This window comes from Falco peregrinus, chromosome 5 (genome assembly GCF_023634155.1).
Source record: "Falco peregrinus isolate bFalPer1 chromosome 5, bFalPer1.pri, whole genome shotgun sequence".
NCBI classification, from domain to species: domain Eukaryota; kingdom Metazoa; phylum Chordata; class Aves; order Falconiformes; family Falconidae; genus Falco; species Falco peregrinus.
In genome coordinates, this window is record NC_073725.1 from 69,610,173 (window position 1) to 69,634,131 (window position 23,959).

Here is a 23,959-nt window from a genome sequence, read left to right on the forward strand (position 1 = left end):
TCTCCCCTACACACCCCGGGGTGCCCGATTCTCCCCTACACACCCCGGCGTGCCCGATTCTCCCCTACACATCCCGGGGTGCCCGATTCTCCCCTACACACCCCGGGGTGCCCGATTCTGCCCTACACATCCCGGGGTGCCCGATTCTGCCCTACACACCCTGGCATGCCCGATTCTCCCCTACGCATCCCGGCGTGCCCGATTCTCCCCTACGCATCCCGGGGTGCCCGATTCTCCCCTACACATCCCGGCATGCCCGATTCTCCCCTACACACCCTGGCATGCCCGATTCTCCCCTACACATCCCGGCGTGCCCGATTCTCCCCTACACATCCCGGGGTGCCCGATTCTGCCCTACACATCCCGGGGTGCCCGATTCTGCCCTACACACCCCAGGGTCCCCGATTCTCCCCTACGCATCCCGGGAGCCCGATTCCCTCCCCAAAGGTACCACCCAGCATCTCCCAGAAGCCCCATTACCTCCGCCTCACCCTGCAAATCCTCCCTCGGATTCTCCCACCTCTCCAAACAACTCGAGGAAGACCAGCCCTCCCAGAACCACCCAGGACCCCCAAAGCCCCCAGGACCCCCCGGTGCCCCTTACCTCCCCTGCCATCTACCCCTCCAAACCCTGGCACCTCTAGGACCCCCTGTGCACCCAAGATGCCTCTCAGTCCCGAGACACATGAGCCCCAGCGCCCCCCACCCATCTCCTGGTCCCCACCACCCCCCACCCAGGACACTCAGTCCGTTGGTCTCCTGCTCTCCTCCTGCTCCTTGCAAGAAGCACCTGGACGTCTTGTTTCCCCACCAGAAACATCACCCAGATGGTCAGGTCAGGAGCCACTTTTATTCAGCCGAAGTGTGTGTGGAGAGGAACTGGGGGATCCCCAGCTCCCAGTAAGGGCTCAGGGGAGGTGAATAAGTATTCCTGGAGGCATAGGATTGCGGTGTGGGGGGTCTTTGTGTCCCACAGGGTCCCTACAGTCTAGGGCATTTACCCTTGGGGTGGGCACGCTGCCTGAAACCACAGGAGGAACCCATTCTGGGAGAGGGATCTGGGGGTGATTTTGTCTGATAGAGGTGCCCATGGATGCTACCTGGGGATCCCAGTATGGGGTGCGGAGCTTTTAAGCCCCCCTAAGTATTATTGGGGGTTTCAGGTGATGTCAAAGGGTCCTCAAGGCAGCTAGGGCCACGCAAGGCAGGGGGTACAGTGAGGACACAGGCTTTGAGGTCAGTATAAGCATGGGGTAAGGTGCCCCGGGTGATCCAGCGCCGAGTGCCCGGCTGGTAGGCGTGGATCAGGTGGGTGTCCTGGTAGGTCTCATGACTGTACCCTCCCAGTACGAGCAGTTCCCCCCCTAGCACAGCTGCACCCCCCACTACATGAGCATGAGGCAGGGGGCTGAGGAGGACCCAGATGTTCAGCTTGGGGCTGTAGACCTCAAAAGCCAGCTGGTCGCTGTAGCCAGTCTGCCCGTCCTGCTGGCACAGCCCCCCAGCCACGTAGAGCTGCCCACCCGCCTCCTCCATAATGTGACCAGCTCGCTGGCCATTCATGGGGGCCAGGAGAGTAGCGGGTGCACCGGGGATGTAGCGCAGCAAGGATGCCTGGCACTGGCACGCCTCATCACAGCCCCCCGACACGTAGAGGGCACCATCCAGGGCACATGCCGCGTGCCCACACAGAGCCATTGGCAGGGGCTGGCACCTCCTGCGCAAGGAGAGAGGGAGGGAGTGAAGGGCAGGTTGGGCAGGGCTGCCCCGTGGCCACTGCCTGCCCAGGAGTTCCCCAGGGAGCCATGGCTCCATGACCGCTCAGCAGGCAATGCTGGCCAACACCTAATGAACCTCAGTGGGCAGCACCAGCTCACGCGTAACGGATGCCCAAGGGGCATCACTCTTCAACACTTTGTAGACCCCAAAAGACACCATTGGTGAACCCCCAGTGGACTCCTTCAATAGACAACATTGGCCAACACCCAACAGGGCACCCAATGAACGCAGCTGGAAGATGTTTACGTGATTCATCTCATTGGCAGATGGCCATCAGACCCTCAAGTAGGGAACACGTTTGGCCAAAAACTCATTCACCACCCAACAAGCAACACTGGCCAGCACCCAATGACCCCCAAGGGACAGGGTTGCTCACCACCCAGTAGGCATCTCCCAAAGGCCACTGCAGGCCCGTTGTCCATGGGCGGCTCAGTGACCCAAAGACCACTCAGTGGGCACCACTGACCAATGCAGGGGGCTCCTAGGGCAGAGGGAAGCAGGTGTCTGTGTGGAGTGGTCTCACCTCCAGGTGTCGTTGGCCAGGTCATAGCGCTCCACCGTGTCTGTGCAGTAGAGCTCCCCCGAGCTGCCCCCCAAGGCGTAGATGAAACCCCCAAGTGCCCCAGCGGCAAAGTAGCACCTCCCACAGGTCATGCTGGCCAGGCGCTCCCAGGAGCCGTCCATGGGCTGATACCTGGGTTGGAGAGGCAAAGGGGCAAGAGGCCACCTGTTACCTACAACGCCATGAGGTGGCGTTGGCACCACTGAGGGCAGCAACCCACCTACAACCAGCCAGTGCCACCATGCCTTGGAGCCGCATGGTCCCTTTGCATGGGAATAGCCCCTTCTCTGGGCAACAGCAAACCCACGGTGCCCTGGGGCATCTCCAGATGGAAGCCCCCCACCGTACCCTCCAAAGGCCTACAACATCGCAGAGAAGGGGAACACCTCCCCATCCACCACCCACCCAACCCCAGAATGCCCTGGGGTCACAACTGCAATGCCTCGAGTCCACGGAGCAGCTCCAGCTCCACCAGCACCTCCGACCCCACAGTGTCCTGGTGCTGCATGGAACCTCCAGGTCCTCTGCAACCCTCACCTGTAGACGCTGGCCAAGGTGTCACGGACCCCGTAGTAGTGCTTTCCACCCAGAACGTAGAGGGCATTGCCCACCACAGCTACGGCATGGCGGAAGCGTGGGCCATCAGGAAAGTGTCCCAGTGCCCGCCACTCCACCTGCTTCACCAGCCCCACAGCACTGAGGTAGCGGTGGGCAAACCAGAGGTGTCTGCTGGGCTTTCGGGCAGCCAGGTTGGTTGTCAGCATGTCTCCACCACAGACCACCAGCACCTCTTGCAAGGAACGCACCCGGCACGGCAGCTGGGCCATGGGGGCCAAACTTGCTACCATGAGCTCGCGGAGGACCTTTGGGTCAGCTACCCCTGCGGTCACGGAGGGGACCTTCTTCAGCTCCCGGCCGGACATGAGGGCGAAGCGCACAGATGACAGGACCTCCTTGGCTAGATCCTCTTGGCCACCTCCGTTGGCCATAAGCCACCGCGATGCTGCTTCCAAAGCCTCCAGTTCGTGGAGGACATTGAGGCCGTCAGAGCGGAGGAGGCGGATGAGAAGTTGTGCAGGAAGATCCAGGAAGGCCGGCGTGGCCACCACGCTGGGGAAGGTGGCCAAGATGTAGTCCTCTGCTACGCGGCCCACCTGGGACAGACCGTAAGCCACAGCGAAGGCCAGCACGTCCAGGCCAGTTTCAGGGGTCAGCCCACGGGTGAAAACATCCAGGCAGAGGGTGAGGAGCCCCCAGGCCTGGTAGCGCAGGGAGGTCTCGGCCGCCTCCAGGACCACGGGCCACGGCCCCGCCACCGCCCCTGTGTAGGCGAAGGAGAGGAGGAGGCGCAGCTCGGCCGGGGACAGCCCGGTGGCCAGCGGGGCGGCGGGGTCGTGGGTGGCCTCCCGCATGGGGCAAGTGAAGAGGCCGCGGAAGAAGTCACAGGAGCAGCTCAGGGCCAGGCGCTGAACTAGGGGAAAGGAGGAAGATCGGTGGGGGGCAGCAGGGTCCCCTTTGCACTGTGCAGTCCCCTGGGGTGCCCTTGCCCACCCCCCTGCCACCAAGGCCCCCGCTCTCCCGAGGGGACCAGCCCCATGAGCACCTCGAGCTCCTCAGCCCCACCTGGACCTCAGCCCCCGGGAGCACCACCAGGGGACCCGACCGTCCCAGCGCGCCCTGTCCCCCTCCTCAGCCCTTCCCGGGAGACCCCCACCCCCGGCTCACCTGGGATGACCTCGTCCCCTGCCCGGAGCTGGAGGTCACAGCCCAAGCCGCTGGCGTGCAGGTGCTCCATGGCTCTTAGTGTCTCCCACTGCTCCTCCAGTGGCTCGGGACCCCTGTCCTGGGGGTCACGCTCCAGCCGTGGGGCGCAGGCGGCCACCACCCGGGGAGCCCCCAGGGCCTGGGCGGCCTCCTCCACCTCCTTCTCCCGGCCATGGGGCACAGTCCCCCCGTAGGCAAAGGCCAGCACAGCCCGCCAGCCCCACAGCGTGGCCCCGGCGGGCAGGGGGACACGGGGCAGGGGGCCCTGGCGCAGCTCCCTGGTCCTGCCCTCCAGGAAGCGGAGGAAGAAGGAGCTGATGGAGGCCAGGACCACGGCATGGGCCACGTCGCCCTCCGGGCCCACGGCCACGTCCACCAGCTGTCCCGCAGCGCGGAAGTGGTCGGCCGTGGCCAGGAAGTGTCCGGCATGGCCACCGTCCCGCAGGCTCCACCGGGCTGGGGCCGGCCCCTCCGCGACCCACATCTTCCCTGTGGGAACGCAGGGAGCAGGGGGGTCAGGGCAGCAGTGCCGGCGGGGGGCACGGGGTCCCACTGCTGGCACTGCCCCATGGCAAAGGCCGCTGGAGCCATCGCCAAAGCCTCCACCCCACAGCTGAGGCCACCGGGCTCCGCTACTGCCCCATAACTGAAGTCGCTGCCCCTTGGCAAAGCGCAGCCCCGTAGGCGAGACCAAGGGGCCACGTCACTGCGCCGTCGCTGAGGCTGATGGCCCTCGTCTGCCCCACTGCTGGACCCGCAGGAGGAAGCTGCTGCCCCCCAGCCAATGCTGCTGCCCCCCAGCCCCATAGCTCAGGCCACCACCCACAGTCAAACCCTCCATTCTGCAGCAGAGGCCACCAAGCCCTTCCCCAGCCATCACCCCATCGACAATTCCTGGTGCTCCAACAGCAGCAAAGCCACCAGCCCCGGCACAGCTCCTCGGCAAAGCTGACTGACCCCCCCCATTCGGCACGTGTCAGCATCTGCCGCACGTTGCCCGTTGTGTGTCGCGCTGCCCGTTGCGTGTCCCGCTGCCTGTTGTGTGTCACGGTGCCCGTTGCGTGTCACGGTGCCCATCACATGTCACAGTGCTTTGCACTTGCAAGTTACGTGCGACGTCGCACGTTGTGCTCCCTCTTGCACCACTTACTGCCGGGGTGCGCTGACCCTGGCGCCGTGGCACACCGGGGTGCTGCCACCCCCCCGCCCTGTCACCAGTGGTGCCCGGTACGTGGCGCACCGTGTGTGCACGGTGCCGCGTGCCCTGGCCCAGGCTGCGCGCTCTGCAGCCCAGCGTGGCGCTTGCCGCGTGCCGTGTCCTGCAGTGCTGCGTGGCGTGCCCTGCCGTGCCCTGCCATGCGCTTGTCCCCCCTTACCGCCTGCCGCTGCTCCGGGAAGCTCCTGTGACCCCCCAGGAATGTGTCTGGGTAATTATAGCCCAGATGGGACACGTGGCCTCGGCCAGGAGCTGGGAGAGGCCCGGGCGGAGGGAGGTCCGAGGCTGGGGACGGGGCAGCAGGGACACGGGGACACCGGGGCTCCCTGAGGACAGGCAGCAGAGGACAGGAATTTTTTCCCCGTCTCAGACAGCAGAAAGGTACAGGCAGGGCTGTAACCCCCAGGCTACCCTGAGCAGGTCCTGCTGGGGGGCTCTGGGCCACCAGACACCCCCCACCCCAAACCTTGCTCACCTCCAGAGCACAGGGTGATGCGTGGCCCCCTCCAAAGCCCTTAGGTGGGAGAGAAACAGCCCCCCTGCTCCCTCAGCCCCGCGGTGGGTGACACCTCCACCGCCACCCGGGTGCTGTGCTCCTGGAGCCCAGCCCCACTGAAGAGCCGGGGGTCCCCCGGCCCCAGGGAGCACGTGGGGACACCAGCCCCTTGGCACAGCCCCAAGCACCCCCAGGACCATCCTGCGCCTCCCCGGGACCCCCAGCTGCCCACAGAGAGCACACACCAGGGAGCAGCGCAGCCTGCCATGGCTGTGACCACGTGTGTCCCCTTCCCCAAGTCACACTCTGTCCCCTCCTCTGCTGTTCTTGGGTCCCCCAACCTCCTTGTCTCCTATTTCCTGATCTCCTGTGTCCCCCCATCACACCCCGCCATGTTCCCCTACCCCACGTCCTCGTATCCCCTAGTGCCCCTATTGTCTCTATTAACTCACATCCCCGTCCCCAAATGTCCCATCCCTGCGCCCCCATATTCCCATGTGTCTCATTGAATTCTGCGTCCCCAAAGATGGTTCCACAGCCTCTCCCAGTCCGTTTTTTAAGCTTACCTACCCCAACTATTTTTTTTTCCTTCTGAAATATCCTGAGATGGTTTTTTTCCTTCTGTCTAGTTAGATCCCTTTCTGCAACTTGTGCCTGGTGTTTCTCCTCCTCTACTGTGCCCCCTGAGCCCACCTTTTCTGTAACCATTAATTTGTGAAAAAACAGCATTTGATCAGCCCTCGACCTTCCCTCCTCCAGGCTGAAGGATGCGGTTCTCACCTCTCCTCGTGCATCCTGTGCCTCAACCCTCTACACCTTCTTGGTGGCCTTGCTGGACGTGCCTCGGCTTGCACGCAGAAACGGCAACAGGACAGAGCCCTCAGGAACCTGCTCCAACCAGGGGCAGGAGAATGTTCCGGGCTCCCTTCCGACCTCAGCTATTCCCCATTTCTCACCCCAAAGCTGTGGGCTCTACACTTCCTTAAACACTTATTGGAAAAAGCCTCCAGGCTCCTCAACACCTTGTTGTGGGCAACCCATCCCTCCTGCCCCACCTCCCCCCACGCCCTCCTCATCCTTACCTAGAGCCAAGCTTCAAAACTACAGTTTTGACCCCAAACACTTAACGCTGGGCTCAGCGCGGTGCAATCCCAATCCTTGCCAAAAAATCCTGCAAAAAATCCACTCGAAACGACAAGAAACTGCTAGAAGACCAGACTGAAACCAGCAGCTGCGCCCCTCAAGCTTGCGAGTGCAACACACATGGAGGCAAAGTGCACAGGGATGGCAGCAGGAGCTTCCTCTTTGTTCCGCCTCTGTTGCATCCCAGCCCCAACACTGTCAACGGTCGGATGACATCAAAATTTTGCTGATTTGACAGTATCTTTATTACACAATGTCTTATTACATACAGCATTCAAGAGACAGCTGACAGGGAGGAACAGCTACATTTACAGCTTGGGAGGTCCCGTCAGCCGCCAGCCCTCCTTGTTGCCTATCTTCATTAGCGCGGCGGTAATTCCAAACCCCAAACACGCAGTGGTACCAGTCAAGTAACTGTGAGCTGGAAAAACCACAACAAACCATAGAAGATCTATTAGGCCACAGGGACTGTGCAGCAGACCTCGACAGATCCTGCAATTTTTCCATGAGCTACTCACAGTCCCTTGACCATTATTTGGCAACAGAAATCAGAAAAGTGGTATTATTATTTTTTTTTTAAATAAGCTTTCTCATGCTTTTAGATTGTAATTTGAAATATCAGTTTCTACAATCCACCACCCTATCTCCTTACATAGGCAATCTGGAATTGCTTATCTCAGTCACAAAAATAACCATCGCTGCTTCAAATTCTAGGAAATCAAAAAAAACCCTAGGTAAATTAAAAACAAACTCTATTTCACCACAATCACAACTTAAATAAATCCCTCACATCTTGAACACTGAGTCTGAATGCCTAAAGAAAACAGAGCTGGGTAAATATCTGCAGGAGCTAATCTAGCTGGACAAGGTGCCATAGGAGCAACTGCAGCACGATCCAGCTTGTCCCTCAGAGCACGTGCAGAATTCACACGGCAGACGTTAGATTGTATTTCCCGTGTAAAGCAAGTCACATTTGTTGCCAAGAAAACTTGGATTTCCACAATGACCTTTTTTTTTTCATACCCTGCAATTTCAAGTTATAACTGGTAAGCTGTAACTGGCAGTACTGGGTCAGCTCTGGTTTCATTCTGCAGCTCGGCTTGGGGCTCTCCCTGGTGCCCTGCTGGGCGCTGTTTATGCCAGCCGACCTGTACAACGCAGCATCAACGAAACCGGAACGCGACGGAAATCTGATGCTGAGATGAATCTTTACCAAATAAGCCTGACGTCAAGATTCTGTAGCGTTTTTCCCCTAACAGAAAGGTTTCTAACACCAGAGAGGGCTTGTTTCATTGCGGGCACTGTCCACATTTACCTCTGGCACCCAAGACGGCTCCTGTTGCACAGCCGCCTATGAAATAGTTCAAGGGATCCTCCGGTTCCTCTCGGATTTGGGCACTGAGGCAGGTAGTTACGCCAAACACAGCTCCTAGTGTGGCTGTAAACAAGAGGTAAAAAACCAAAATAAAACCCCTCAAGGAACTGAGGATGAACAAAGCACATTTTTGAGATGCACCGTGCTGTACAACAGTTCCTCTGGGGAAAAAGAGGAAAATGAAGCAAGATCTGCTTTTGACCACCCAGGAGCATCACATCCTAGCCACTGCAGTGAGATTCGGCATTATGCAAGCCCCATCCCGGTTCCTTCTGGCACCTTCTCTGGTCCAGCCAGGCACCCACCCCGGTGCTGTGCGGGTCCTGCACCAGCAGGCGCAGCTCAGCCGTTGGCTGGATCCCCAGGACCTGCTGCGGGCCAGCACACCAGGCAGGGTGTGCGAATGGCTATGGACAAACCCCACTGCATCCAGCTCGGTTACCTTCCAGACGGGGCAGTGGGGCAGCCCCCAGGCAGCCAGGGGGTAAGAGAAGGGGGGGAGGGGGGGTGTTTCCCTGAAACACAGCTCCAATCCAGCCTCCCAGGGATCAGGCAGAGAAACGGACAACTCTGCTCTCTTTAAGGTCACTTTGTGCTGGCACTTTACTCCTCTGCCTGCCTGGGGCTTGCAATGATTTTGGGATAGTTAGAAAAATGGATTGAGTTTGTAAATTATTTTCTAAAACCGATTCTGAAATTAAGAATTTTGAACTGAACTAGGAAACCACAGAAGCAGCATCGTCTTGCCCGCTGAATTACACACCTCACCCCATCAGACCCTACATCTATCTAACTGCAAACTTCTGCAAACAGCGGTGTCAAGCAAACACACAAAAAAATCTTTTTATGTTTGTAATACAAGTTCCTGGTCATGAAGGACCCATCTGCAGACTTCAGCTCATCTTTCTGGGGAACAACAGAAATGTCCCAAATAAAAATTGTCCATCTGTATGGTAAACTCGTAAACCACAAGCTCATTAGAAACCTATGCAGTTTTTCAGCAGAAAACGCAATTATGCTGATCCTAAAATCAACTGAAAAAAGCACTGAAGAACCAAAACCCACAGACCAAGGACAGCATTTCAGCTTCCCTGCCTTCTCTGCTTTGGGCCAAGGAGTCTGTAGGCAAAAGACATGGCTTCAGGCCACCAGGTCTGGCCCCTTAACGCTGGGCAGGACAGCCCTTCTTCAGGTGTGGGAATTGGGAAGAGGATGCAGCATGCTGGTTTACGATTACGGGATTTATTGAAATCCTAATTGATTGTAGAAGAATTATAGAGGAATGAAGGCAGGTTAATTAACATTGATAATATACAGCGGTGGGCTGGCTTCAGGGGCGGTGGGCTGGCTGATGGGGATAATGTGCAGCTGTGGCTGGTTCCTGCTGAGTAGTTAAATAGCTCTAAGGGGTATGGAAGGGATGGACTGAATGAAGAGGAGCACTGGATGAAGAGAGGCCTGGAAGAAGCAGAGGGAGCAGAGAGAGTGCCCTGGATGTAGGAGAGGCCCTGGGAGAAGCAGGAGGCTGGGATGAGGAGAGGCCGGCTGGCAAAGGAGCCGGGAGAAGGAAGAATCCAGGCGCAGCAGAGGTGAGAAGCAGGGTGGGCTGGCCTGAAGGGGATGGAGAAACAGCGCGGGCAGGAGATGAACCTTTGAAACCTCGTGGGGGCTGGTGGCTGTGCTGGGGCAAGGCGTGGGATCTGCTTGTTGGAGTTAACCTGGGATGGGGGGGAAAGCCTCGTTGCAGCTGGCGAGTTTTGCTAGTGCTGTGACAATTGGTTACATTATCTGGTCCATTATAATGACTTTTTATGGCTCAATTCATTACAGGAGATTCCAGGTCCTGTTTTACAGTTGAGAAACTCAAGAATGCAGATCTGGACCACTTGTGAGATAGCTTCCAGTTCAGGGCTCTGCTGCAGGGCAGGAGAGAGGTGCCACAAGCCACTTAATTAGGCTGAAACCCAGGGTGAGCTTGGTGAGGAGGACACTGCCCTTGACAAAGGGCTTGGTGAGCTTCAGCCCTGCAGATCCGCACCCCCATCTGGTACAGCCCCCTTGGGTCCCTGCTTCTCCCTTCAGCGTCTGCCTTCTCTTGCAAAACAAAGACAACTCAAGACAACCATGTGGTTTCTTCTGGGCTGTGCAGCCTGATGGGGAAACCCCCATGTTTATCTTCCTTTTGCCATCAAAAACACTGTTTGCTCTTCAGCGAGTGTGATTTATTAAGCGCAATACCTAAATATATGAAGTAAACAAGTTTGCTTCCACTGTACTTTTGTCCACAAAGTAGCTGTTTTGCAAATACTGAAAATGCATGCCTTTTACTCTAGAGTACAAAAAGCGTGTCACCTGAACTTCAAATAAGGCACATGTCTGTGTAGAGCACAGGGAGGGCAGGGGCTGGTGCAGGTGCATCCCCAGCCTGAGCTGCTGTGGCATCAAAACCCAGGAGCTTCTCTTGCCATCACCTGCTCGGCTACCTGTGTTGCATTGCCTAACAGAAAATATTGTCCATGTATGAATAATTCTATTCTGACCCGACATGTAGGTAAGTGGTGCAGCTGAGGGAACATGGAAGGGAGCAGCAGTGGCCAAGCTCTGTGCTTTTCATGTGTCCTGGCTGTGTCTGGCTCTGGGCTAGCACACCAGGGACCCTCCACCTTTGAGGGATGTGGAAGGGGAAAGGGACCAGTACTGCTATGAAGCCGCAGCTAGAGGCAGAGGCGGCCTGGGAGGGGGGAAGGCCCAGGGGATGAAGGCCCTGAGGGAAGGCCAGGCCTGGCAGGTGTAGAGGAATTGTAGGGGAATGAAGGCAGGTTAATTAACATTGATAATATACAGCGGTGGGCTGGCTGATGGGGATAATGTGCAGCTGTGGCTGGTTCCTGCTGAGTAGTTAAATAGCTCTAAGGGGGATGGAAGAGGAGCTCTGGATGGAGAGACCTGGAAGAAGCAGAGGGAGCAGAGAGCGCCCTGGATGTAGGAGAGCCCCTGGGAGAAGCAGGGGGCTGGGATGAGGAGAGGCTGGCTGGCAGGGGAGCCGGGAGAAGGAAGAATCCAGGCGCAGCAGAGGCGAGAAGCAGGGTGGGCTGGCCTGAAGGGGATGGAGAAACAGCGCGGGCAGGAGGTGAACCTTTGAAACCTCGTGGGGGCTGGTGGCTGTGCTGGGGCAAGGCGTGGGATCTGCTTGTTGGAGTTAACCTGAGATGGGGGGGAAAAGCCTTGTTGCAGCCGGCGAGTTGGGACAGTGCTGCGACAGGGAGGGGGGGAGGCCAGGCCCGGCGGCCCGTGCTCGTGGACACCAGGCCCGGTGGGGGAAGCCCCGCGGAGGCGGCCCGGGGGGGGGCAGGCCAGCCCCTTACCCATGGTGGCGGTGTCCCCCGCTGCCATCTGCAAGGCGGCCAGGGCGGAGCTGGGCTGCTGCAGGATGATGCGGTAGGCCGAGCCCAGCAGGCCTGCAACACAGGACGGCGTCAATCAGCGCGGCCCCGCTGCCGCCCCCCGCCGCCGCCCCCACCCCCCCCCCCCCCGCTCCCCCGGGGCTCACCGGCGGCGGCGCCCACGCGTGTGGTGAGCCAGGCGCGGCGCGGGCACTCCTCGCCCTCGGGCCCGTCCCAGTACCCGGCCATGGCGCCGCAAGGGCACGGCCGCGCGCACAGCTCTCGCGAGAGCCCGGGGCCGCCCCGCCCGCTCAGCACCGCCCCCGGGGCGGGGCCGGGACGAGGGGCGGGGCCGCCGGCAGGGGCTGGGTGAAGGCGCCGCGCCGAGCTGGGGGTGGGTCCCGGAGCAGCGGGCGGGGCGGGCGCTGGCACTCCCCGTGCCTGAGCCCCGGTGCCGCACGGCCGGGCAGGCTGCGGGCCCCGGCCGCATCCGTGCTGCCTGCGGCGGCGGGGTTAGTGTTTTTTTTGCAGTTTTTTCATGTGTTCGTTTGGGTTTGTGGTGTGTTTTGGGTGTGGGTTTTTTTTTTTTTTTTTGCTTTTAGGGGCTATAATTATAACGAAGTAGCACTGGGATGATTTGCGGTGCACTTCCAAGGCCGGCCATGGCCCCAGCTGTCTCCGTGGACTGTTACACTTGCATCATTCATTTTTTTCCCCTTCTGAAATAACCCAGATGCTTTGACCCCAGCTCTACTGCCCTTATATAGTAACATCCGTCGTTGTTTTTCCAGTTACTTTCAGTTTGTGACTAAGAACGCTGAACAACCCCCCTGCACGCCCCCTGTGCCCTCCCTCCAGCCCAGCTCACCCCACCGAGGTGACTCCTGGAGCCCAACAAAGTCCATAAAGCGAGTGATGCTCAGCTCAAGCTTTCTCACCCCTGTCTATTTCTCATTCCCCTGTACACTGAACTTACTAAATACTTAATTTGTGCATTTCTCAATTAAGCCAGGGTCCCCCCAGCACCTCTTTTCTGGACAGGATCTCAAAGCAGCTGGAAGGAGCTAGCTACTTGCCCCAGGTTACCCCAAGAAACAGCTGTTTGTTACCAGCACTTACAAACACCCCCCAGCCAGGCCCCTGGTCCCTGCCCGGTGCAGGGGACGTATAACAAGGGAATAATCCTGGCCCTTGCACCCAGCAAGGGTGCTGCTCCCCCTGTACCCCCAGAAGGTGGCTGTTCTTACAGCTGCAAACTGAACTGCACACAAGCACGAGGCACACACGGGCCCTCCATTCTAGGCGGCAGGTGCAGGGCCCTGTCACCCTCCAGCACCCAAATATATTGACTCCAAATATTTTATCATTATCTAATCAAAATTAGTTATCTATCATAATCCCAAAGATATTGACTCCAAATATTTCATTGTTATCAATATAATTATCTATTGTAATCCAACATAAGTATTTATCACATAATTTATCTATGAGAATCCCAAATATGGACTCCAAATATTTCATCATCATCAATAATTATAAGCCCAAATATATTGACTCAAAATATTTTATTGTTATCTAACCATAACTATTTATCATATATAATTACTTATCATAATTCCAAATATATTGGCTCCAAATACTTTATCATGATCTCCTCAATTATCATAATCCCAATTATCTTGACTCCAAATATTTTATTATCTAACCGTAATTACATATGTACCGTAATCCCAGTTAGCTGACACAGGGAGTATCAGGTCCCGTAATCGTGACTTACAAGCGTGCATCTTACAAGCTGCAAATAACCATTTCCTTCACCTCTGAACCCCTTTTAGAACAGAGGACAGAACCACCCAGCAGCAAGTCACATTCAGAACATCTCCCCCTCCTCCCCCCTTCCAGAGGTTTCTGTATGGCTTTATCCCAGACCTACCCGCTGACCTGACCCCACCAGAAAAGGGATTTTACCGTGTCTGCAAGCCGGAGCCATCAGCGGTCAATACAATGAGCATTTCCCACGCGCACAATTAGTGCAGACAGAGCCTTGGGGGCTGCTCAGCAGTTACCAGCAGGAAGTTCCCCAGCCTGGCCAATACCCGCCGGTCTCTTGCCCAGGAGGACATCACCTACAGCATTACTGTTGGCTCTTCCCACGTTTCATGAGAAGCGAAGGCAAGCCAGCAGAACACTGGGAACGCTTAAAACGCACCCCAACTCCATCCACAGACACCCCTGGAAAAGCCACTCACTGCCCACCCCCAGCAACACAATTACCAGCGCTCCCGATGCCAAAAATCACCTTTCTTAATCTTTAAGCCCTCGGAAGGAGGCAATCAAAAGGGAACTCAGATTACTATCTTCAAATGAGACACAAATGATCTTCGAGCACAGCTTTGCAAGGCACCTGCACCGTAAACCAGCAGCCAAGAATTAAGATTGACTTTTAGTTCACCAATTCTCTGAGCACCAATGTTGCTCTGTGCAAATCTCTGCAGAAAATGACCTTGTATTTTATTTTAAAATAAAAATTGTTTTTTATTTTAAAATACCTTTATAACGCTGTCTGAATTTAGCTGCTACCCACATAAACCGAACTCCGGAGTCAGTTAAGTCAGTGCACAGAAAGACCAAAGAACAAGGGGAGAAAAGCACACAGTGAAAAGTCAGTTTAATGAAATCTTGCATGACAAATTATGGCAATTATCATAATTGGAATTCCTAAAACTAGAGAAGATTATGGGGAAACATGGTAGACTTTCAAATATGTAACATGTTTCTAGAAAGGAAATAAACCATTTTCTACACTCACTGGGAGAACAAGAGGCCAGTCAAACTGCAGAATGGGACGCATCAGGAACAGTCATTTATGGCAGCAACACCGAAGCAATGGAATCGATACCTCAGTGACTGGGAACAGGGGGGACAGTCATTACAGAGAGGTTTTTTTAATTCCTGCAGGCTTCTAACAGTCTGGACACCTGCCCTGCCCGGTTTCAGTGGAGGACTGCTGAGGACTAGTTTATTTAGATCTTTCCCTGCCCTGTCTCCTTAAGTTGCATATCATACATTGGGAACTGGACCACAAAAAGATGTTGTGACTACACATTGCCTTACCTTAATGTTTGCATTTCCTGTGCGTGTAACGTTATTTGAAATTTTTACGGATAAGAGGTTTACTTCTGGTTTTACTAACACCACTGTTCTTGCAACATTTTCCTGTTCAGGCATGCTCAACTTTGTTATGCTCTTCAGTCTTTTTTTTTCCTAGAAAATTTGAAAGGCTGTGCCATCAGTCAGCAGCCAGAACAAGATGTACAGGAATTGCTAACAACATCCACACACTAACAGACCTAAAAGCAAAGATGTAGCAGGAGGATGATACAAGGGGAAGATTGTTGTAAGGCAGCAAACCTGGTTATCATCAACCTCGCTTCTAACAGCCCAGCGCAGGGCTCGGGGCATTTTTTCTTTGCTTGTTTTCTGATAAAAGTTTCAATGTGGTTCCCACATACGCTCCCATAGGGCAGTCTTACACAAATCTTTCAAAACACATGGGCATTATCTGGTTTTACCTGTCACTAGTTGACTAAGGTTTAAAGCAGAGAGTGAAATAAGTTTTGCTCTGCCCTAATAATGTCTTGCTGGGCAGGGCTTGAACTCAATCTGTGCCCAGTCCTGGGGGTGGTTCACAGCAGTATTGCCCTCTTCACTACAAACATATATGCAATTCTGGCTGAAATAAATTTTTTGTATCAGTAAATAGTTGCCTGATTTATTTTTTTTTTTTTTCAGAATGCAGTAGGTGACTCCACACCACCACTAAACCCCAAAGCAAGCACGCTTACTCCGTTTTTCTGGATCTTCATGCACACAGCATCAATTTCATTTTAGGCAAAGCACCTCAAAGTGAGACCCTGCGGGGAGCCCACAGGGTTTGGGACCAGGAGGTAACACCCGTTTCTCCACAAGTAGGCTCTGCTGGCCACGACACATTCATTTTCTTTCTGCTGACAACAAGCAGCATTACACTGCAAGGCTGTTTGAAGAGAGTAGTTTACATCTGAGTATCTCGGTGTAAGAAGATCCAAGATCCAAAATGCAGATGACTTATCTGAACACACAGAAGTTCCCCAGACCTTGTGATGCAGAAACAGTTGCGCAGGTGGGTGTTAAGACACATGCTTCTGTTAGTGAGAAGGGGTGCATCAATAGGTTTGTGCATGGTTAAAACACCCCGTAACTGTAAGGAAGGAAAAAAAAACCAACCCAAAATGCAGAAAGGCATGAGCAGACAATCCAGAGAAATCACAATTGCACTGGCACAGCTAATCATTAGCCCTTTTCACTCCCTGGAAAAGGAATCCAAGCTGTTCCTTCAACAGGCTACGGGGAAAAGCAAAGCACCCCCCTGCCCCAACAGCTTCAGCCCCCAACAATGATTAACAGCAATTAACAGGTAAAAACATGTTCATGATTCCTGGTGAAGAAAACCGGGTTTCATTATAATAGAGGCAATAAGGACCGTTTTGCTATTTGAGTAATTTCCAAGTTGCTTTTGTGCTACAACCTGGCTTTTAATTTTCAATTCATGCTACATTAAATTCTTCCCCTTTAATTTTCTTTTAAATGGTGCATTTTAGATCTCCTTAACCTACAGGAGAAAGAGCAAGCAAGGTAAGAAATAATCTCTCAGTAAACTATTTATAAAGTAGAACATTTTGGGGAATTTATAGGGAAGGTGACCTGGTCACTGGTCTTAGCGACTACCAAATTCCAGCTTTCCTGGACAACAATATACCATATGTTTTCACAACAAAATGAGCCTAAATTTTCACACAGAAGGCCAAAATTGTTAGAAAACATCCAAAGCAAAAAGTGAGTTACGGTTACAGTAGGAGTACTTCAGAATTACACACAGGAAAACACATTCTTGCTTTTATTTTGGTGGAACAGAATACAATATCCTTCAGCCCAAACTATTCAAAGCTGGCAATGTTACCTTTTTCTTCATGCTGCAAGACTTCAGGAAACAGAACAGGGATAGGAAGGGTTAGAAGTTAATTTTCTATTTAAGGCCGTTAATTCAGCGAGATATTTAATGTACTCAACTTTAAGCATGAATAGTTGCATTGACTTCAGTAAGATTATTCACATGTAGTTAAGTCAGGCAAGTGCTTAAATGGCTTGTTGAATCAAGCCATTAAATGAGAGCTGCTTTATTATACAGATTTATTTTAATGGCTGACAAAGCTCATTACATGAGCCTATTTTATTCTTCCAAGGGCTAACAGCTGTTTCCTCATCAACTTTTCTGAAGGTGTAACCTGCATGCCTCCTACACTTCATTGTAGCCACAGAAACATAATTTTCTAAGAAAAATTGTATGCAACATCTATTATATATAGTGGCTTAGCTCTCCCTTAAATAGTAACAGAAAAGAACAGTACAAAACAATAGTTTCACTTTTTCAACACACAAGAGCATCTTATTGAAAAACTAAAATAAAAAAGTATCACCACAATATAAATCCCCAAATAATAATAATGAAATGGGAAGAAAGAAAAAGTTAGCAAAACGTCCTGTGGACTTTAAAGTCTCTTATTACCGCATTAAAAAAAAAAGCTTTTCTGGTGAACCACAATGTTTTGTTTCTCTGTTTACAAACCCACTAGACAGGGAACAACGGTGTCTACAACCTACGTTGGGATTAAAAGGTAAAAACATAATCTGCCCGATCTGCAGTCCAAAAAAAAAAAAGAAAGAATGAACCCCAAAGGGCCATCAGTGAGCGTAGGAACTGGTGAGGACACGGCTTCCCTGCAGGTGGCAGAGACTCATAAGGGGGGAGGAGGGTTTACGAAAGCAGAATTCGAGTTGGAACCGTGTCGGAAAGTTCTATCTCGGAGGCCTGCAAGACATGAACTACTGAAGAAACAGTCAAAAGGTCCCAATGAAAAGCTGTGACAAGCTGTAATGTGCCATTTCAATTACAAGGAAGAGGGGAAATGTTTGGTTTTCTTTTTTTTTTTTTTGGCTCATCAATATGATGAGCTTTCACATCCCAAACCACATTCAGGTAGTTTCCAAGTCTGCTTTTTTTGTGTGGAATCTACTGATCCAGACCAAAAAACCAAACAAACAGAACAGGGATGCACAGTTCTTAAGTCCTGGAGCCTTCAACACTGCCTGAAATAATAGCTGGCCTGGGGTATCCAGAGATGCCTGCAAGATGGTGTTCATAGCAGCCTTGCAAGCAGATCGGCTCACATCTGCTATGTGCTGCCAACATTCTGCCCATCACCTTCATCATTAGGACCTGAAACAAACAAAGTAGGTCTTTGTCATAATACATTTTGTTTCTTGCCTTACAAGAGACCCTACCCGAGAAGCCTAGAGAAGCATCAGATTTAGGATTTCAATGACAGATGAGAACAGGAGAGTTCCCCCTCCCCCTGCTTTGTGTCCTCCTTCTCCAGATTTAAGCTGTCTGCTGCAGAATTCTATGCCATTGACTGATCTGGGGATCCCAGTAGCATCCCCGAGCCCAAAAGCTCAGTTTCCAGCCTCTTCAATCCACCTGCTGCTTTTGTTCATCCTCATTTCTTTCTCCCTGCAGCAAACCAGGATGTAGAACCAGTCCCTGTCAAAGGCTGGATGTTCTGCGCTCTAGGAAAGCAAAGCACAGATGAATCCCAAGCTGGGAGTACAGAAGGAAGCCTTCCTCAAACTGAAACCTAGTGCTTTTCTTAAGTTACATCTCCTTATGTATAATTAAATTAATTACACTCTTTCCCTGCCCCTTCGTAAGCCTTCTGCCCTCAGTAGCACTCCAACTCCAGAGTCAGTCTGGATCCTGCCTGCTGACAGCAGCCCACGACAGTCATCTCAGGTTTTATATGCAAGCCAGCATGGCCGAGGCAACAAAACGAAACCCACAACCCCCTTAAAAATCCTATAAACAAAACTAGAACCAATTAAAACACAGATAACCTCTGCTGAACTGTGACATGTAACTCAGAAGGAAGCAGCGCAGGGGCTTTTTTACCACTTGGAGAAGCAGCAAGAAGTAGCTGCATTCAAAAAGACAATTTGTGTAACGAGTTTTACTCCACACACCTGCGAGCAGCAAGAGGCCAGATGTACATCTCTGATGTACACTTACAGAGAGGACAGCCTGCCTTAAAGAACAGAGAAAACGTATGGAAAACAGGAAACTTGTCTTGCTTACCACTTCCAACTGATCCTGAAGGTGCAATGACATCATCATCACTGTCTTCCTCATTTGATTGCGTTACCTCTGGCTCAGGTGCTACATTCTTGACTTCTTGCTCTTGTTCCACTCTACTCCGCAAGGCCAAGATCCGATGGTGTAACGCAGCATACAGCTGCCCTGTATCTTTAGAGCTTGCCTGTGGGTTTTTTTTTTTTTAATATTCAGAAACAAGAAAAAGGTGCAAAGAATTATAACAGAATAAACCACCACTTATGTAATACACACCAGTCATGCCAGATTTCACGATCTGCTTTCCAGTTTTCTCACACAGGGTTTTTCAAACTAGGTCAGAATGGGCTGTGGTGTACACAGCAAGATCTTAGATATCCTGAACTCCGACGGAGAGAGAATATTCCTCTGCTCAGCACCAACATTCTCTGGCTAACGTGACCAGTACAGGCAGATTTTAAATAACCTTCTTCACTCAGAGTCACACAGCTTTCCTGGCACCTCCCAAAAGCTCACGCTAAAAAGAAAGTTGGTCTTGCACAGATTTTTCCAGGTTCATCACTCAACTTCACGTATTGGTTAATCACAACCAAGTCACTTGAATGTTTCATGATGCACCAACATAAAATTTCAACTTAGGGTATAATCAGAAAACTGACTGGGCATGCAGTCAGGCAGGTGATGATTCCAAGCTTTCTATTGATTTATTTTTTAAACACTCTCTCTCTTACAATGGTCAGCTGTTTCAGAAGGAGGCATTTGTGACAACCCGCCCAAGAATCTATCTTTGTTACTCTCAAAGGTTAGTGGCCATTTCATGCCTTCAAATTCAAAATCAGATTTTAGGCCTGTCAAACCAAGTATTTAATTCCCTTTGAATACTATGAAACTGTCTTCACTACACCAATTAAGTCAGACTAACTACTATTACCATGAGCCCAAGTTAACTGTAAGGTAACAACTGCACTTCTCAGATTCTTGCATAAAAAACTGTTTCCATCCTCCCCATCAGTCACCTCTACATCCGCAAAATCCCCCTGCAGCGAGCTGCAGTGAATAAGTTATTCCATACAAGATACTTTCCATCAGTACTAAAATCACTAGTGAACAACCTGATGACAGATTAACTCAAACTTTTCAAATCTAGGAAAAAAGTACTGAGAAAAAGAGTTCCCCATTAATTTCACAGCTTTTTCTAATCAATGGTTATTTGGTATCATTAAGTCCCACTCTGGGAATCCGGATCCTAGTCCTACAAACCTAACGTCAGAGGGGCATCTGACCATTTGTTGCTATTCTTTTAGCTTCTGATCCATAAGAACATTTATTTATTTCTTTAGCAACTCCTTGAGTAGAATCAGTGTAAGTCAAATGAATGCAATTCAGACCTCTCAAAACCCTTAAGTGCTCCCAGCAGACATTAGGGAATGACCTTTCTTTCCTGCCCACTGTATCATGACCCCCCCAGTGTTTCATTAATTCTAATTGGAATCACAGTTTCCCCATTTAGCAATCATAGGTATCACTTTCACTGTCCTGCTACTGCTTGGAATACTGTATTAAAAGAAAATCAAAGTTAAAATGTGTTACCCTTCATTGTTAACACAATGCTCTTGACAGATTTAGTTTCACTTCCAGCGAGCATCTATACATCCACCCACACCGCACACAGGCAATGACAGCTTTCTGCACTACAAGTTCTGGTAGATTTAATTTTGGTTAAGCTATTAGAGATTTATGAAATTCCTGTTTCCCTTTATAGCAAAAAATGATTTGCATTAATCTTACACTACAGTTATAGTCTCAGTAGGCACAGAACAGATATCATTACTCTGTGGACTACTCTTTGGACAACCTTGGGCAGCTTTTATGTGGAATTTCTTCACAACTAGTAAGGCTTTTAAGACAAGCAAAGTCTGCCAAGCCCCTTGACTCTGGGGAGAGGGTCAGGGTAAGGAGGTAGGATGCAAGGAAGAACGGGAAGCAGAATCACAGCACGGTCAAGGTTGGAAGTGCCTCTGGAGATCAACTAATCCAAGCTGGTGCTAAAGCAGGCTCTCCTCGAGCAGGCTGCACAGTCACAGCCAGGCGGGTTTTGCATATCCCCAGAGAAGGAGACTCCGCCACCTCTCCAGGCAGCCTGTTCCAGTGCTCTGTCACCCTCAGAGCACAGAAGTTCTTCCTCATATTCAGCCAGAACTTTCTGTGTTTCAGTGTGTGCCCGTTGTCACTTGGCACTACTGAGCATTACATCCACTACAACATAAGGAAGCACCAGTTTTCGTAGGAAGGTCAAGATGTAAACAAAAAACGGTACTCACTGATATAAGAAAAACTTTAACTCCCTGGTCCTCTGTATCCATGGCAGTGATCCGGATACTCTTCTCACTGGCTTTATCGATCTGCATCTGAGCCCAGAGCTTGGTATTTAAGATTAACCTGAGACTCCCCTGAGTCCTCATCACTAAAGCCAACATACAAGATCAGTTAGGTAGAAACAGCAAGCTCAAAACAGCCAAGATAACCATTCACAGAATAAAAAGCTAAAGTCTCTTCACAAAGAATATTAAGGGAAAGCCCTTACAACAGGAATCTTGTTACAACTGTTAATCAGAAGAATGTAGGCTATTTAAAGATTATCAGTCATGTCTCAAGGTATTTACTCCAAAGTCTTATATGTTAATACATCAAAGCCCAGTGGTTGGATCTGAGCTGATAATCTCTGGCTAATGCACATTCCTGCCAGTCTGGACAATTGTGCACTATTCAGAGACCTCCCCCGCCACAAGCACCCTGTCCCAAAGTGCCCAGATCTGAAGAACATGACCATAAATTTCTAGTCAAATACTCAGTTGCTAAATACAGCTTGCTTTCACAGGGAAAAAAGTAACTGCAACATTTGCTCCAATAGGAGGATATGAAAAGATACTCTTTGAAGGAAAGGGCCATAAACTGAAGCAAGAGAAAGGGTCCAAACTACTTCTGAGTTGCTGTAGCTAAGACACAACCTAAAGTGGATGCAGCTGTGTGTCATGGAATCATCCTATGAAAATAGCACCGACTGTCATCCAGTACCTCATTTCCCCTGGTTCCTCTTACCCAGCCGAGACTGTAATGTTCCATCATCTGTTGAGGCCATATCATTGAGTCTGAGAAGTCCTCGACCTCTTTCCACCCAAGACTGAGAGTTTTTATCAAATACAAAGAGCTTGCACTGAATCTGTAAGAGAGAACGCCTCTGTAGTACAGTGGTTGGTTGAAGTAATAATATACATCTTTAGTCACTACAGCCAGTTAAAACAAAAAATCAGATTTCACACTGGAATTTTAAACTGTTTATAGCTGTGCAAACCAAAGCAGTTGTCCTCTCTTTTGCAATAAATCCCTCAGAATATGCTGTCTGGTTTCATAAGGTTTTATTAACAGGAGTATATATTCTTAAAGAATACCTCTGTTCAAGTTCAAACAACCAGAATAATTTTCAGGTAAGATTTTCTTCTGTGGAAGTGTCTAAATTTATTATGATAAGAAAATGGTTAAGAGTCATCTATTAGATCAGTCAGTTCTTGTACAAGAAGTCTTAGGTGCACTAAAGGTCATATTGGTTGTTGGGAAGACCCAGCACAACAAAACCAAAGCAAAGTTCTTCCTGTATTAAGGAAGAAAGAATGAACAAACATCTTAACTCATTATCAACTATCCTGACATGAAGTCATGAATAAGTAAGAGGCATTTTTCCTGCCTTCCTGGTTCATCAGTTTGAAAAAGTACAGCTTTTGTGCCTTCTAATGGTAGGGCTGTTCCTGCTTCCCATAAAAGCTCACTTCTGCTGGCCCTGCTGAACTTCTCTGCTTTATATCCCGTTCTCTAATCCAGCTTCATTGTCACTGCTGAGGTTTCATACTTAACACCATCACTCCTCAAGCTCCCCACATACGTGCACATACTAGGTGGAAAATATACTTCCATTTTCACTCCTTCCCTTTCATTTTCTCCACCACAAAACACCTTGCTCTGTATTCTTCATTTCCGCAACATTAACATCGTTCTGTCCGTAAAAATCCCATCTGGGATTCCAGTGCGTTAAATTTCACAGGAAAACCCCCAGAAAATAAGCGAGAGGTCTGTTAAGTTCCAACACATGCACATCAGCCCTCTGTTAATTATTCAGCTACCAAAAGCTGTGGGTTTCCTAAGTGAAACGGGACTCATCTCTTCAGCATCTTGTTCAATTACATGAAGCATCCAAGAATTTCTGAATTATATCGAAACAGAGAAGTACCAGGACAACTATTTAAAGCCTGTTTATATCTGGTAAAGAGACAACCAAAGCGGCAAACATTATGGATTATTTTTTAGGATAATACAAGTATAACTGATATACATTAGTTGCTGACACAGTGCATCTGTTTGGTGTCAACAGACCAGCATGTCTGTACGAACAAAAAGCTATCCCTAAAAAATAATGCAGTTCAAGCGCTGAGAAACTTAAAAGATCGAGAAAAAAGCCCCCTATAATTGGAGGATAAAGCAGAAGGGGGAATTATATATACCACTTCATTTTACATGAATGAAAGCCTCGTACGCTTTTCTTAAGGACATACTGAGGTCAGTAAGTATATTCAAGTTAACGAATAACTACAGTGTTTAAAAAAAAAATCACAAATAAAAGCAGGAGTCTAAGTCATGACCAAATGCCCTTTAAACATCACTATTTCAATTTGGAACCTCAAGACAAACTCGAATACTGTTTTATGGTTTCTGCTCTGCAAGAAGCCAGAGTGCTGGCATAATAGTCCATTCTGAGTTTTTAATTATTGTACTACTGAAGAAATTTTTTAAAAGAAGTTAAAAATATTTGGTTCATTTAAATTTTCTTCAAAGAATTGTTTTGTAGGAAATGGAAGCCTTTATGTGATGGATTCAGGAAAGTATGCTTAATATTCATCTGGATGGCCAGAACACTAACATTTATTCAGAATGAGGAAATTAAGAAACAACAGAGTAAGGATCTGATAA

At 50.6% G+C, this 23,959-nt stretch overlaps 3 protein-coding genes and 1 long non-coding RNA gene across 5 annotated transcripts in view; 1 reads left to right on the forward strand and 3 right to left on the reverse strand.

The window, feature by feature from the left end:
• Positions 1–852: 852 nt before the first annotated feature.
• KLHL33 (kelch like family member 33) lies at positions 853–4,598 on the reverse strand. The gene is made up of 4 exons (XM_005235016.4): positions 4,067–4,598; positions 2,879–3,812; positions 2,303–2,473; positions 853–1,717 (listed from the first exon to the last, which is right to left on the reverse strand). Exons 1-4 carry the CDS (start codon positions 4,587–4,589, stop codon positions 1,141–1,143), a joined length of 2,205 nt encoding a protein of 734 aa, XP_005235073.2. The 5' UTR covers positions 4,590–4,598; the 3' UTR covers positions 853–1,140.
• A 2,583-nt stretch (positions 4,599–7,181) lies between these two features.
• Positions 7,182–12,041, reverse strand: NDUFA11 (NADH:ubiquinone oxidoreductase subunit A11). The gene is made up of 4 exons (XM_055806431.1): positions 11,886–12,041; positions 11,701–11,793; positions 8,276–8,398; positions 7,182–7,381 (listed from the first exon to the last, which is right to left on the reverse strand). Exons 1-4 carry the CDS (start codon positions 11,965–11,967, stop codon positions 7,269–7,271), a joined length of 411 nt encoding a protein of 136 aa, XP_055662406.1. The 5' UTR covers positions 11,968–12,041; the 3' UTR covers positions 7,182–7,268.
• Positions 12,042–12,149: 108 nt separating this feature from the next.
• Positions 12,150–13,908, forward strand: LOC129784505 (uncharacterized). The gene is made up of 2 exons (XR_008747332.1): positions 12,150–12,230; positions 13,554–13,908. It is a non-coding gene; the product is annotated as an uncharacterized LOC129784505 (long non-coding RNA).
• Positions 13,909–14,369: 461 nt separating this feature from the next.
• Positions 14,370–23,959, reverse strand: part of RANBP3 (RAN binding protein 3) — a 48,874-nt gene continuing 39,284 nt past the window's right edge. For both annotated transcript variants that reach the window (XM_055804695.1, XM_055804696.1), the window contains 4 exons: positions 22,040–22,160; positions 21,262–21,404; positions 18,947–19,127; positions 14,370–18,034 (listed from right to left, as the gene is read on the reverse strand). In XM_055804695.1, the coding sequence (XP_055660670.1) occupies positions 17,991–18,034; positions 18,947–19,127; positions 21,262–21,404; positions 22,040–22,160 (489 nt within the window). In that variant the 3' untranslated portion in view covers positions 14,370–17,990. The remainder of the gene's footprint in view (positions 18,035–18,946; positions 19,128–21,261; positions 21,405–22,039; positions 22,161–23,959) is intronic.